The 14,108-nt window shown below is 41.5% G+C and overlaps 2 protein-coding genes across 2 annotated transcripts; both read right to left on the bottom strand.

Annotated features, from left to right (window-relative positions):
- On the bottom strand, positions 1-2,296 carry LOC123725169 (hatching enzyme 1.2). The gene is made up of 2 exons (XM_045689754.2): positions 1,286-2,296; positions 1-784 (listed from the first exon to the last, which is right to left on the bottom strand). Exons 1-2 carry the CDS (start codon positions 1,513-1,515, stop codon positions 208-210), a joined length of 807 nt encoding a protein of 268 aa, XP_045545710.1. The 5' UTR covers positions 1,516-2,296; the 3' UTR covers positions 1-207.
- Positions 2,297-12,345: 10,049 nt separating this feature from the next.
- Positions 12,346-13,905, bottom strand: LOC106588019 (hatching enzyme 1.2-like). Its single transcript, XM_082958028.1, has 2 exons — positions 13,633-13,905; positions 12,346-13,129 (listed from the first exon to the last, which is right to left on the bottom strand). Exons 1-2 carry the CDS (start codon positions 13,860-13,862, stop codon positions 12,553-12,555), a joined length of 807 nt encoding a protein of 268 aa, XP_082814154.1. The 5' UTR covers positions 13,863-13,905; the 3' UTR covers positions 12,346-12,552.
- Between the last annotated feature and the right edge of the window lie 203 nt (positions 13,906-14,108).

Below are 14,108 nucleotides of genomic sequence, written 5' to 3'. Positions count from 1 at the left end.
TCTGTTTTCAATCTTGTTTATTTTAGATAATTAACTAAGTCATATGATTAAAATAATTTGAGAACTACACAACTACAGCAATGATCTTTTTTAAAGTTACAACTAAACAATTATTTTAAATCAATAAGATAACATTATTTATGTCATACTAAACTTCCTTCATCTGGTCTTTTCCAGAATTTTCTCCTGTGACTTGACGTCTTCCTCTCAGCAGCTGTAGAGTCTGTTGATCCTCAGGATGTCAGTGGTGGACAACCCCTGTCTCTGGCCGATGGACACGTTGGGGTTGGGGATGGGGGTGATGGTGTCCATCCCGTTGATAGAGAAGGCTGTTTTTCCATAGTGCATGACAGAGCTGTAGTCATAGGGAGTGTTCAGGTTGTTGGTGTTTGATCTATCAAAGTTGTAGGCGTTGTTAGAGTCGATGTTACGCCAGTTGATCGTGACATACTGGTCACGGTCACTCCTGGTTTGTTCGTGCTGGAAGCCCAGAGCATGGAGAGTCTCGTGCTGAATGACGCCGAAGTAAACGCAGCCGTCCATTTGGAGAGAGACCGTCTGTTGGCCTCCCACTCTCCCAAGAGAGGACCAGCACCCGTCTCTGGGCTCATAGCTGATGAAGTCAACCTGATTCTGCCGAGGCACGAAGCGAATGCAGGTCTTGGAAGGGAAGGCCCGGAGGGCGTTCTCAATGCTCTGCTTGTCTGAGGAACTGAAGCTACTGCTCACTGTGTAGGGCACTTCAACCAATCCGTTGGAGCCTTTGTTCCAGAAACACCCTGCACTGTAAAATAACGTTCAGCTGGTTAGTCAATTATATCTGAAAATACAATTATTTTGACATAAAAAATATACTTGTTATCTTTACTTCAATATTATTGGTCCTTTACTCTACTTCACTTGTTTAACTAACCTGAAATTAAAATATGTATATATATATCAACATAAGATGCGTGTAAAAACAACTACAAGGGAAACTGTTTAATTTCCCCTCAATTTACTAATTCTAAGTTCCAGCAACAACTTGCCACGTGTCTCTGTTTTTAGAGGATTGTGGGTAATTCCACATTCTTTGACTTTATACTACTTCTTCACAATGTTGTATACATGTTTTGAAGGAAGAAAAGTATATTTTTGTATTAGTTTTAGTCAACTTTCTGAAACGCTAAAAGTGAAGTATATTATACATAAAAACATGTCATGTTGGAAATACATAAAAAGCTGTTGCAAATTGTTTTAAAAGTAGAACTGGCACAATATAGTTTTTAGTGTGTGTTGGTTGTACCTAAAACAAATCATGGCGTTTCTGGTTGTCGGTGCCACCATGTCTCCCTCCAACAGAAACTGACTGGAGCCGTTATTAGTGGTCAGAATTCTCTCAGTGATGTCTACAGCCTCAGGGTTGTCTGTTAGAATCTCTGGTCCACTTCCATCCTCCATGAGAGGGTTGGCCTGAGAGAGGTCCAGCAGCAGCAGCAGTAGCAGCAGCAGGGTGAGAGAGGGGCTTTGCTCCATCTTCAGTGTGTGGAGAGGAGAGACTCTGGATGGCTCCTTGGATCTGACAGTGGAGATACTCTGGATGGCTTCTTGGTCCTGGAGATGCTTTGGAGAGGCTTGATGTGTGATTCTGTCTGGTCAGTCCTGGGCTTTTTATACAGTCCTCTACAGGTGTGTCTGCTGGAGGATTATGGGTTGGGGTCCATGTTGTTAGTCCTAAATCAACCTCTGAAGGGAGGGCTCCACCGCCACACCTACAGTTTCAACATGGTTTTAATCCGTACGGGTCCGTTTACACCTGGCCGTGCCTACTCAACAAACACGTCACACACTAATGTAATCACAGTTGACTCTACTACAATGATGTGCTGAGGAACGTGTCAGATTGTCACTGCAGTGGGTCCCTTTAGACATGAAGTAGTCAGCGTCCTGAATGACACCCTATTCCCTGTATTGTATTGTACTAAAGTAGTGTACTATGTAGGGAATAGCGTGCCATTTGGGATTTTAGGAAACAGTAGATGGTTTTGTGATTATTAAAGATGTGACGGATACACTACTAGGTACTGGTTTACATCATTGGTGTGTTTGTTAGTTTATTGTGTAACAGTTTGGAATACACAGAATGCTGATACATACTTAGAGCAGGCCACTGGTCAAATATTGTCACGTTGCCATTTCCTGTTTGGCAAATACTATAGAATAGGTAAACAAGTTGTAAACAAGTTGTTCAGACAAAACTCATCATTTTAATATTTGTCTGGTAATATTAATCAAATGTATTGGAAGAATTATGTTTGGTTGTAGATTGTGATAGTTGTGTCTATATAGCTTAGTCCAGGATTAGTGAAAAACTGCAAAATAACAAACACCTCCAAAGTCATCATTGGCCTCGTGGTGAAATCCCTGAGCGGTTTCCTTCCTCTCTGGCAAATGAGTTAGTAAGGACATCTGTATCTTTGTACTGACTGGGTGTATTGATACACCATCCAAAGTGTAATTAATAACTTCACCATGCTCGAAGGGATATTCAATGTCTGCTTTTTTATTTTTACCTGTCTACCAATAGATCAAATCAAATTTTATTGGTCACCAACAGGCGTTTAGCAGATATTATTGGGTGTAGAGAAATGCTTGTGCTTCTACCTCCGACAGTGCATTAATATCTAACAAGATATCTAACAATTACACAACATATACACACATCTAGTAAAGGAATGGAATCAAGAATATATAAATATATGGACAAGCAATGTCAGATTGGTATAAAATAAGATACTGTAGATGTCACGCTCTGACCTAGGAGAGCTGTGTTTAGCTAGGCCAGGGTGTGATAGGTGGGTGGGCATTCTATGTTTTGTTTTCTATGATTTGGCCGGGTATGGTTTCCAATCAGAGGCAGGTGTCTATCGGTGTCTCTGATTAGGAACCATACTTAGGCAGCCTGTTTTTCCTTTGTTCTTTGTGGGTAGTTGTTTTCCGTTTAGTTGTAGTACCTGACAGAACTGTCGGCTGTCATTTTTGTTTGTTTGTAAAGTGTTCGTTTCTTCATTAAACTCAAGATGAACATATTCCACGCTGCACCTTGGTCTACTCATTTCGACGCCTGTGACAGTAGAATAGTATAGGATACAGTATATACATATGAGATGGGTAATGCAAGACATGTAGACACTATTAAAGTGACTAGTGTTCCATTTATTAAAGTGGCCAGTGATTTCAAGTCTATGTATATAGGCAGTAGCCTCTCTGTTCTAGTGATGGCTATTTAACAGTCTGATGGCCTTGAGATAGAAGCTGTTTTTCAGTCTCTCGTTCCCAGCTTTGATGCACCTGTACTAACCTTGCCTTCTGGATGATAGCGGGGTGAACAGGCAGTGGCTCGGGTGGTTGTTGTCCTTGATTTATCTTTTTGGCCTTCCTGTGACATCAGTTGCTGTAGGTGTCCTGGAGGGCAGATCATTTGCCCCCGGTGATGCTTTAGGCAGACCGCACCACCCTCTGGAGAGCCCTGCGGGTGCAGGCGGTGCAGTTGCTGTACCAGGCAGTGATGCATCTGTAAAGGGTTGTAGGTGACAAGTCAAATTTCTTCAGCCTTCTGAGGTTGAAGAGGTGCTGTTACGCCTTCCTCACCACACTGTCTGTGTGAGTGGACCATTTCAGTTTGTCAGTGGTGTGTACGCCGAGGAACTTGAAGCTTTCCACCTTCTCCACTGCGATCCCGTCGATGTAGATAGGGAGGTGCTCTCTCTGCTGTTTCCTGAAGTCCACCATAATCTCCTTTTGTTTTGTTGACGTTGAATGAGAGGTTATTTTCCTGGCACCACACTCCCAGAGCCCCCTCCTCCTCCCTGTAGGCCGTCTCGTCATTGTTGATAATGAAGCCTACTTCTGTTGTGTCATCTGCAAACGTGATGATTGAGTTGGAGGTCATGGGTGAACAGGGAGTACAGGAGGGGACTGAGCACGCAGCCTTGTGGGGCCCCAGTGTTGACGATCAGCAAAGTGAAGGTGTTGTTTCCTACCTTCACCACCTGGGGACGGCCCGTCAGGAAGTTCAGGACCCAGTTGCACAGGGCGGGTTTCAGTCCCAGGGCCTCAAGCTTAATGATGAGCTTGGAGGTTACTATGGTGTTGAATGCTGAGCTATAGTCAATGACCAGCATTCTTACATATGTATTCCTCTTGTCTAGATTAGAGGTCGACCGATTATGATTTTTCAACGCCGATACCGATTATTGGGGGCCCAAAAAGGCCGATACCGATTAATCGGCCGATCTTTAACAAATTTTCATTTGTCATAATGACAATTACAACAATACTGAATGAACATTTATTTTAACTTAATATAATACATCAATAAAATCAATTTAGCCTCAAATAAATAATGAAACATGTTCAATTTGGTTTAAATAATGCAAAAACAAAAAGTGTTGGCAAAGAAAGTAAAAGTGCAATATGTGCCTTGTAAGAAAGCTAACGTTTAAGTTCCTTGCTCAGAACATGAGAACATATGAAAGCTGGTGGTTCCTTTTAACATGAGTCTTCAATATTCCCAGGTAAGAAGTTTTAGGTTGTAGTTATTATAGGAATTATAGGACTATTTCTCTCTATACAAATAGTATTTAATATACCTTTGACTATTGGATGTTCTTATAGGCACTTTAGTGTAACAGTATAACAGTGTAACAGTATAGCTTCCGTCCCTCTCCTCGCTCCTACCTGGGCTCGAACCAGGAACACATCGACAACAGCCACCCTCGAAGCAGCGTTACCCATGCAGAGCAAGGGGAACAACTACTCAAAGTCTCAGAGCGAGGGACGTTTGAAACGCTATTAGCGCGCACCCCGCTAACTAGCTAGCCATTTCACATCGGTTACACCAGCCTAATCTTGGGAGTTGATAGGCTTGAAGTCATAAACAGCGCAATGCTTGAAGCACAGCGAAGAGCTGCTGGCAAAACGCACGAAAGTGCTGTCTGAATGAATGCTTACGAGCCTGCTGGTGCCTACCACCGCTCAGTCAGACTGCTCTATCAAATCATAGACTTAATTATAATATAATAAACACCCAGAAATACGAGCCTTAGGTCATTAATATGGTCGAATCCGGAAACTATCATCTCGAAAACAAAACGTTTTTCCTTTCCGTGAAATACGGAACCGTTCCGTATTTTATCTAACGGTGGCATCCCTAAGTCTAAATATTCCTGTTACATTGCACAACCTTCAATGTTATGTCATAATTACGTAAAATTCTGGCAAATTAGTTCGCCAGAAGCCAAGTGGCCCAAACTGTTGCATATACCCTGACTCTGCGTGCAATGAACGGAAGAGAAGTGACACAATTTCACCTGGTTAATATTGCCTGCTAACCTGGATTTCTTTTAGCTAAATATGCAGGTTTAAAAATATATACTTCTGTGTATTGATTTTAAGAAAGGCATTGATGTTTATGGTTAGGTACAGTCGTGCAACGATTGTGCTTTTTCGCAAATGCGCTTTTGTTAACCTGTTAGGGCTAGGGGGCAGCAATTGCACGTCTGGATAAAAAAAATGTACCCGATTTAATCTGGTTACTAATCCTACCCAGTAACTAGAATATGCATATACTTATTATATATGGATAGAAAACACTCTAAAGTTTCTAAAACTGTTTGAATGGTGTCTGTGAGTATAACAGAACTCATTTGGCAGGCAAAACCCTGAGACATTTTCTGACAGGAAGTGGATACCTGATGTGTTGTATTGACTTTAAACCTATCCCATTGAAAAACACAGGGGCTGAGGAATATTTTGGCACTTCCTATTGCTTCCACTAGATGTCACCAGCCTTTACAAAGTGTTTTGAGTCTTCTGGAGGGAGATCTGACCGAACAAGAGCCATGGAACGATGATGTCCCATTAGACACCTGGCGCGCGAGTTCATGTTGGGTACCCTCGTTCCAATACGTTATAAAAGAGTATGCATTCGTCCACCTTGAATATTATTCATGTTCTGGTTAAAAAAGGCCCTAATGATTTATGCTATACAACGTTTGACATGTTTGAACGAACGTAAATATATTTTTTCCCCTCGTTCATGACGAGAAGTCCGGCTGGCTTAGATCATGTGCTAACAAGACGGAGATTTTTGGACATAAATGATGAGCTTTTTTGAACAAAACTACATTCGTTATGGACCTGTGATACCTGGAAGTGACATCTGATGAAGAGAATCAAAGGTAATGGATTATTTACATAGTATTTTCGATTTTAGATCTCCCCAACATGACGTCTAGTCTGTATCGCAACGCGTATTTTTCTGGGCGCAGTGCTCAGATTATTGCAAAGTGTGATTTCCCAGTAAGGTTATTTTTAAATCTGGCAAGTTGATTGCGTTCAAGAGATGTAAATCTATAATTCTTTAAATGACAATCTAATATTTTACCAATGTTTTCTAATTTTAATTATTTTATTTGTGACGCTGACTTGACTGCCGGTTATTGGAGGGAAACGATTTCCTCAACATCAATGCCATAGTAAAACGCTGTTTTTGGATATAAATATGAACTTGATAGAACTAAAAATGCATGCATTGTCTAACATAATGTCCTAGGAGTGTCATCTGATGGAGATTGTAAAAGGTTAGTGCATCATTTTAGCTGGTTTTATGGTTTTGGTGACCCTGTCTTTGACTTGACAAAACATTACACACAACTCTTGTAAATGTACTGTCCTAACATACTCTAAATTTATGCTTTCACCGTAAAACCTTTTTGAAATCGTAAAACGTGGTTAGATTAAGGAGATGTTTATCTTTCAAATGGTGTAAAATAGTTGTATTTTTGAAAAATTTGAATTTTGACATTTATTTGGATTCAAATTTGCTGCTCTTGAAATGCACCTGCTGTTGATGGAGTGCACCACGGGTGGCACGCTAGCGTCCCACCTAGCCCATAGAGGTTAAATTATCCCCCGTTTGGCGAGTCGGCTGTCTTTGTTAGGAAGAAATAGTCTTCACAGTTCTTCACGTTGGAGCAACGTGTACCTAAGCGATTATATGCAACGCAGGACAGGCTAGATAAACTAGTAATATCAACAACCATGTGTAGTTAACTAGTGATTATGATTGATTGATTGTTTTTTATAAGATAAGTTTAATGCTAGTGTCATGACGTTGGCCTGTGGGTAAGGTTTATGACCCCCCCCCCCATAAATACCTTTCTCCCTTCCCCTCTCTGACCCTACTGAAGGACTTGAATAGCCTGTGTTAAATATAGAGAGTCTGGGAACATCAAACAAATGGGGAAAAGGAACCATATTTTGGTAATAAAACCAGTTGGAAATATGCTTGGGAACGTAATGAGTATGTATGTCAGTTCGGTTGTCATCTGAGACATTATGACTGATGACAGGATGACATAAACTGTACCTGAGAAAGTATACACCCTCTAGTTATCAGAGTAACATGGAATTGTTATGCAATTGAAATGTTTGATATTGAAATTGTTTGTTAGGAGATTAAATGTAATTTTAGCTTCCAAATGAGAGATTTGGGTTTTCATAAGGAAAGTGCCCTGCTTGATCAGTGGCCCACCCCTGTGAAGAGGAGGGGTTATAAACGATGAAACACATCCTTCCCCCGCTCCACTATATAAGCCTTTGACGAAAAGATAACCGTGTTTTTCCAGTACGTGAGGTCTGCAGCCTCTACGTTAGAAGGACACACGTCAAGTACAGAACTAAGCCAACCTCGGCGTGAGCTTTGGTGGCGAATGGTATGAACTTTGAGCTTATTCACTACAGAAGTGATACTTCCTAGCCGTTGAGTTAGCAGCGGCCGCTGTAGACGGGGGCTAGGAAAGGACGGACGACGGATCCAGTCTAACAGACGGACGAAGATACCACCACGTATCCAATTTACCACCAGAGACATTCTTCCGAGGACAGGAAGATCTGTTGGCCAACCCGGCCAGAATCTACGACCAATATACCGAAGCGCAGCTCAGAGTAAATATTTATTGCATTTTCCTTTTCCAAATGGGCGGTAATTTAGTAATGCATAAGATAATGTATTTACGATAGCATAGCTGCTGTTTCTTCGTTCCTAAGTCTTCCCGCTCTTTCATTCAAGCCCAACCCCCTTCCTTTGTGTAACCAGCTTTCATACAGGTTCCGTCCACCAGGATGTTTTCTTTATGACATCATTTGTTTTCTGTGTATATGTAATTCTGTGTGATTAGTTTAGGTATTTAGTAAATAAATAATTAAACCCAATTTGGTATTGCTGATTCAACTTGTTAGCCAGGGTTCGTGAAGATAGCCAAGAATTTACAACTTTCATTATGAGACTGAAAATAAGATAAGGGTTAATATTGACTGCTACCGATGTAAAGTATTACTAAGTATTTTAAGAGTTTATTCGGAAGATAACGGCTCTATAAACTTTCTTCCGTGGTGCCCCGACTTTCTAGTTAATTACATTTACATGATTAGCTTAATCAGGTAATATTAATTAGAGAAAGAATTTTATAGGTTAGCATGTCATATCACTTAATCCGGCATAGCCAAAGACACGATACTAGCTAGCAACTTACTTTGGCTTCTTACTGCATTCGCGTAACAGGCAGGCTCCTCGTGGAGTGCAATGTAAAGCAGGTGGTTAGAGCGTTGGACTAGTTAACCGTAAGGTTGCAAGATTGAATCCCCGAGCTGACAAGGTAAAAATCTGTCGTTTTGCCCCTAAACAAGGCAGTTAACCCACCGTTCCTAGGCCATCATTGAAAATAAGAGCGTGTTCTTAACTGACTTGCCTAGTGAAGTAAAGGTGTAAAAAAAAGAAATCGGACAAATCGGCCTGAAAAAATACCGATTTCCGATTGTTATGAAAACCTGAAATCGGTCATAATTAATCGGCCATTCCGATTAATCGGTCGACCTCTAGTCTAGATGGGACAGGGCAGTGTGCAGTGTGATGGCGATTGCATCGTTTGTGGATCTATTGGGGCGATAAGCAAATTGAAGGGGGTCTAGGGTGACAGATAAGGTAGAGGTGATTCGATCCTTGACTCGTCTTCCAAAGCACTTCATGATGACATGAGTGAGCAATAGTCATTTAGTTCAGTTACCTTTGGTACAGGAACAATGGTGGCCATCTTGAAGCATGTGGGGACAGCAGACTGGGATGGGAAGAGATTGAATATGTCCGTAAACACACCAGCCAGCTGGTCGGCGCATGCTCTGATGACGCGGCTAGGGATGCCGTCTGGGCCGGCAGCCTTGCGAGGGTTAACAGGTGCAGCAAGCTCATTGATGGCTACAGCAACTGTTTGTCAGCAGTTATCTTGGCCAAAGGCTTCACAACCAAGTAGTAGTTCCTCATTTTGTCCAGGCCATTTGTTTTTATTTTCTAAATTAAGTTATTTCAAAAAACAAAATTTTGTTCTGCATTGTTGAAAATCTAATAACAATATGTGAAGACCAAAATTTGTTTTCAATTTCAACTTATTTGAGAAGAAATATATTTTTTTTTAAAGAAAAGTGCAACTGTAGTTCTTAACAAATCCAGTTTCTTCTATTCCACAGGTGATATAATGATGTGTTTTGAATGACGCTATGAATGATTATTTTCCAGGAAGTAAACACAGGCCCACTATTAGGAAAGCTGTGAATCTTTTGCATCGGCAGGACAGAACGGAAGCATCTCCTAAACTCAAGGGCGGGAGGGTGTGTGTGTCTCTTTGCTAACAACAGCTGGTGCACAATCTGTAATATTAAGGAAGTCTGGAGGTTCTGCTCACCTGAGGTAGAATACCTCATGATAAGCTGTAAACTGTAGACCACACTATGGGGAGAGTTTTCATCTAGATTTTTCATGGCTGTCTATTTACCACCAAAAACAGATGGCTGGTACTCAACGAGCTATATAGGGCCATAAGCCAAGAAGAAAATGCTTATCCAGAGGCAGCACTCCTAGTGGCCGGTGATTTTAATGCAGGAAAACCGAAATCCGTTAAACCTGATTTCTACCAGCATGTCCTAATTTATACCAGCATGTCACCTGTGCAACGAGGGGGGAAAAAAACTCTAGATCACCTCTACTCAACACACTGAGATGTCTACAAAGCTCTCCCTCGCCCTCCATTTGGTAAATCTGACCATAACTATATTCTCTTGATTCCTGCAAACAGGGCAAAAACTCAAACAGGAAGTACAAGTTCAATTAAAAAATGGTCCGATGAAGCGGATGCTAAGCTTCAGGACTGTTTCTCTGGTACAGACTGGAATATGTTCTGGGATTCATCTGATGTTATTGTGGAGTTTTATCACTTCAGTCACCGGCTTCATTAATAAGTGCATCGACAATGTCGTCTCCAGTGACCGTGCGTACATATCCCAACCAGAAGCCATGGATTACAGGCAACATCCGTATTGAACCAAAGGCTAGAACTGCCGCTTTCAAGGAGCGGGACACTAGTTTTTATTGACAAGCTGAATGTACCGAGCTGTCTGTTTTTAAAATACTAGCACACAGCTCAGACACCAATGCATACCCCACAAGACATGCCACCAGAGGTCTCTTCACAGTCCCCAAGTCCAGAACAGATTATGGGAGGCGCACAGTATTACATAGAGCCATGACTACGTGGAACTCTATTCCAGATCAGGTAACTGATGCAAGCAGTAGAATCAGATTTAAAAAGAAGGTAAAAATACACCTTAATGAACAACAGGGACTGTGAAGAGACACACAGCAAGGTACAGAGACGTGCATTCACATACATTGTGATATTGTTGTATGGTGGTATTGAACATGTTGTGTTGTGGATATGTGATGGTGCAGGGATGTTATATGATATACTGTTTTATTTTTAGCTCATTCAGTACAAACATAGTTCACTGTTTTTATCTGTTGTTTTATATGTAACACTCCAGTCGGTTGTAGTAATGCTGTTAAGTTGGTTGCCAACCGCCATATAAAGTCCAAAGAAGAAGAAGCCTGAAGGAAGGAGGAGAGATGACGAGAAACTAATTTGGTTTACCATTTTATCTTTGAATTTATTGTTGGAGTAGAGGAGCTTGTGCTTTATCCCAGGACAAATGAGCTAGCAACAGCAATCTAGCTAGCTAAATTGCCATAAATGTTTAATGCTTTTTGACCTGTCCCCAAATTAATATAAATAATAAAATTGTTCCTCCTGATCACATCTGGTGTGGGTGAACAAAATCAACTTGCACGATGGGAGGGCTTGCAAACTATTAAGGAATTCAAAGGGAAATTCAGCCACGAGCTGCCCAGTGACACAAGCCTACCAGATGGGCTAAATGCATTCTATGCTTGCTTCGAGTCGAGCAACAATAAACCATGCGTGAGAGCACCAGCTGTTCTGGATGACTTTGTAATCATGATTTCCGTAGCCGATGTGACCTTTTTATGCAGTTAAAAATTCACAAGCCCGCAGGTCCAGACGGATTACCAGGACGCGTACTCCGAGCATGCGCTGACAAGTGTATTCACTGACATTTTCAACCTCTCCCTGGCCCAGTCTGTTAGGTAACCTATTTAAATGATCATCGCCTTGTAGCACTCACAGCTGTAGCTATGAAATGCTTTGAAAGGCTGGGCGTGACTCCCATTAACACAATCATCCCAGACACCCTAGACCCAGTCCAATTTGCATACCGCCCCAACAGATCAACAGATGACGTAAACTCTATTGCACTCCACACTGCCCTTTCCCGCCTGGACAAAAGGAACACCAACGTAAGAATGCTGCTCATTGACTACAGCTCAGCGTTCAACACCATATTGCCCTCAAAGCTCCAAGATAAATAGAGAGAGATGGTAGACAGCATGTCTGCAGAACGTTTTGGTTTGTTCCTCTATCTTGTTATGTGACAAGCTTCAATGCACAGTATTTTTAAAACATTTTCAGGAGAAACCTGTGTTTTTGGGGACATGTGACTCCACTTTGAAGTGATGATTATTGCAGACCAGACCAGTTACATCTACAGTACAAATCTTAACAAGAAAATACAGTGTGGTTGATTTTTATTTCTGCTTTGTTGTCAGATTCCCAGAGCAGATATTTATTTTCTCCTCTGTCAGCCTCCTTGATTCTCTTCCTAAAATAATTATTATCTTTCATGTCATTGTAGTTGTGAATATTCCTAGTGTCTTATTGTGTTTAGGTGAGAGAAATGATGTCATTATAGTGGTGACAGAAGTGATGTAACTCTAGTGCTGACTGGAGGAAGAATGTCTTGGATCAGGACAGACATGGAGGGCTTGTGCAAAGTCTGTTAACTCTCTCTCTCTCTTTCTCTCTCTCACACACACACACACACTAGAATTACACAATGGCATCTGTTTTCAATCTTGTTTATTTTAGATAATTAACTAAGTCATATGATTAAAATAATTTGAGAACTACACAACTACAGCAATGATCTTTTTTAAAGTTACAACTAAACAATTATTTTAAATCAATAAGATAACATTATTTATGTCATACTAAACTTCCTTCATCTGGTCTTTTCCAGAATTTTCTCCTGTGACTTGACGTCTTCCTCTCAGCAGCTGTAGAGTCTGTTGATCCTCAGGATGTCAGTGGTGGACAACCCCTGTCTCTGGCCGATGGACACGTTGGGGTTGGGGATGGGGGTGATGGTGTCCATCCCGTTGATAGAGAAGGCTGTTTTTCCATAGTGCATGACAGAGCTGTAGTCATAGGGAGTGTTCAGGTTGTTGGTGTTTGATCTATCAAAGTTGTAGGCGTTGTTAGAGTCGATGTTACGCCAGTTGATCGTGACATACTGGTCACGGTCACTCCTGGTTTGTTCGTGCTGGAAGCCCAGAGCATGGAGAGTCTCGTGCTGAATGACGCCGAAGTAAACGCAGCCGTCCATTTGGAGAGAGACCGTCTGTTGGCCTCCCACTCTCCCAAGAGAGGACCAGCACCCGTCTCTGGGCTCATAGCTGATGAAGTCAACCTGATTCTGCCGAGGCACGAAGCGAATGCAGGTCTTGGAAGGGAAGGCCCGGAGGGCGTTCTCAATGCTCTGCTTGTCTGAGGAACTGAAGCTACTGCTCACTGTGTAGGGCACTTCAACCAATCCGTTGGAGCCTTTGTTCCAGAAACACCCTGCACTGTAAAATAACGTTCAGCTGGTTAGTCAATTATATCTGAAAATACAATTATTTTGACATAAAAAATATACTTGTTATCTTTACTTCAATATTATTGGTCCTTTACTCTACTTCACTTGTTTAACTAACCTGAAATTAAAATATGTATATATATATATCAACATAAGATGCGTGTAAAAACAACTACAAGGGAAACTGTTTAATTTCCCCTCAATTTACTAATTCTAAGTTCCAGCAACAACTTGCCACGTGTCTCTGTTTTTAGAGGATTGTGGGTAATTCCACATTCTTTGACTTTATACTACTTCTTCACAATGTTGTATACATGTTTTGAAGGAAGAAAAGTATATTTTTGTATTAGTTTTAGTCAACTTTCTGAAACGCTAAAAGTGAAGTATATTATACATAAAAACATGTCATGTTGGAAATACATAAAAAGCTGTTGCAAATTGTTTTAAAAGTAGAACTGGCACAATATAGTTTTTAGTGTGTGTTGGTTGTACCTAAAACAAATCATGGCGTTTCTGGTTGTCGGTGCCACCATGTCTCCCTCCAACAGAAACTGACTGGAGCCGTTATTAGTGGTCAGAATTCTCTCAGTGATGTCTACAGCCTCAGGGTTGTCTGTTAGAATCTCTGGTCCACTTCCATCCTCCATGAGAGGGTTGGCCTGAGAGAGGTCCAGCAGCAGCAGCAGTAGCAGCAGCAGGGTGAGAGAGGGGCTTTGCTCCATCTTCAGTGTGTGGAGAGGAGAGACTCTGGATGGCTCCTTGGATCTGACAGTGGAGATACTCTGGATGGCTTCTTGGTCCTGGAGATGCTTTGGAGAGGCTTGATGTGTGATTCTGTCTGGTCAGTCCTGGGCTTTTTATACAGTCCTCTACAGGTGTGTCTGCTGGAGGATTATGGGTTGGGGTCCATGTTGTTAGTCCTAAATCAACCTCTGAAGGGAGGGCTCCACCGCCACACCTACAGTTTC

Source organism: Salmo salar, chromosome 11, assembly GCF_965601325.2.
Source record: "Salmo salar chromosome 11, fSalSal1, whole genome shotgun sequence".
Taxonomy (NCBI): domain Eukaryota; kingdom Metazoa; phylum Chordata; class Actinopteri; order Salmoniformes; family Salmonidae; genus Salmo; species Salmo salar.
The sequence above is the reverse complement of the archived record's forward strand: the minus strand, read 5'-3'. Positions and strand labels throughout refer to the sequence as shown.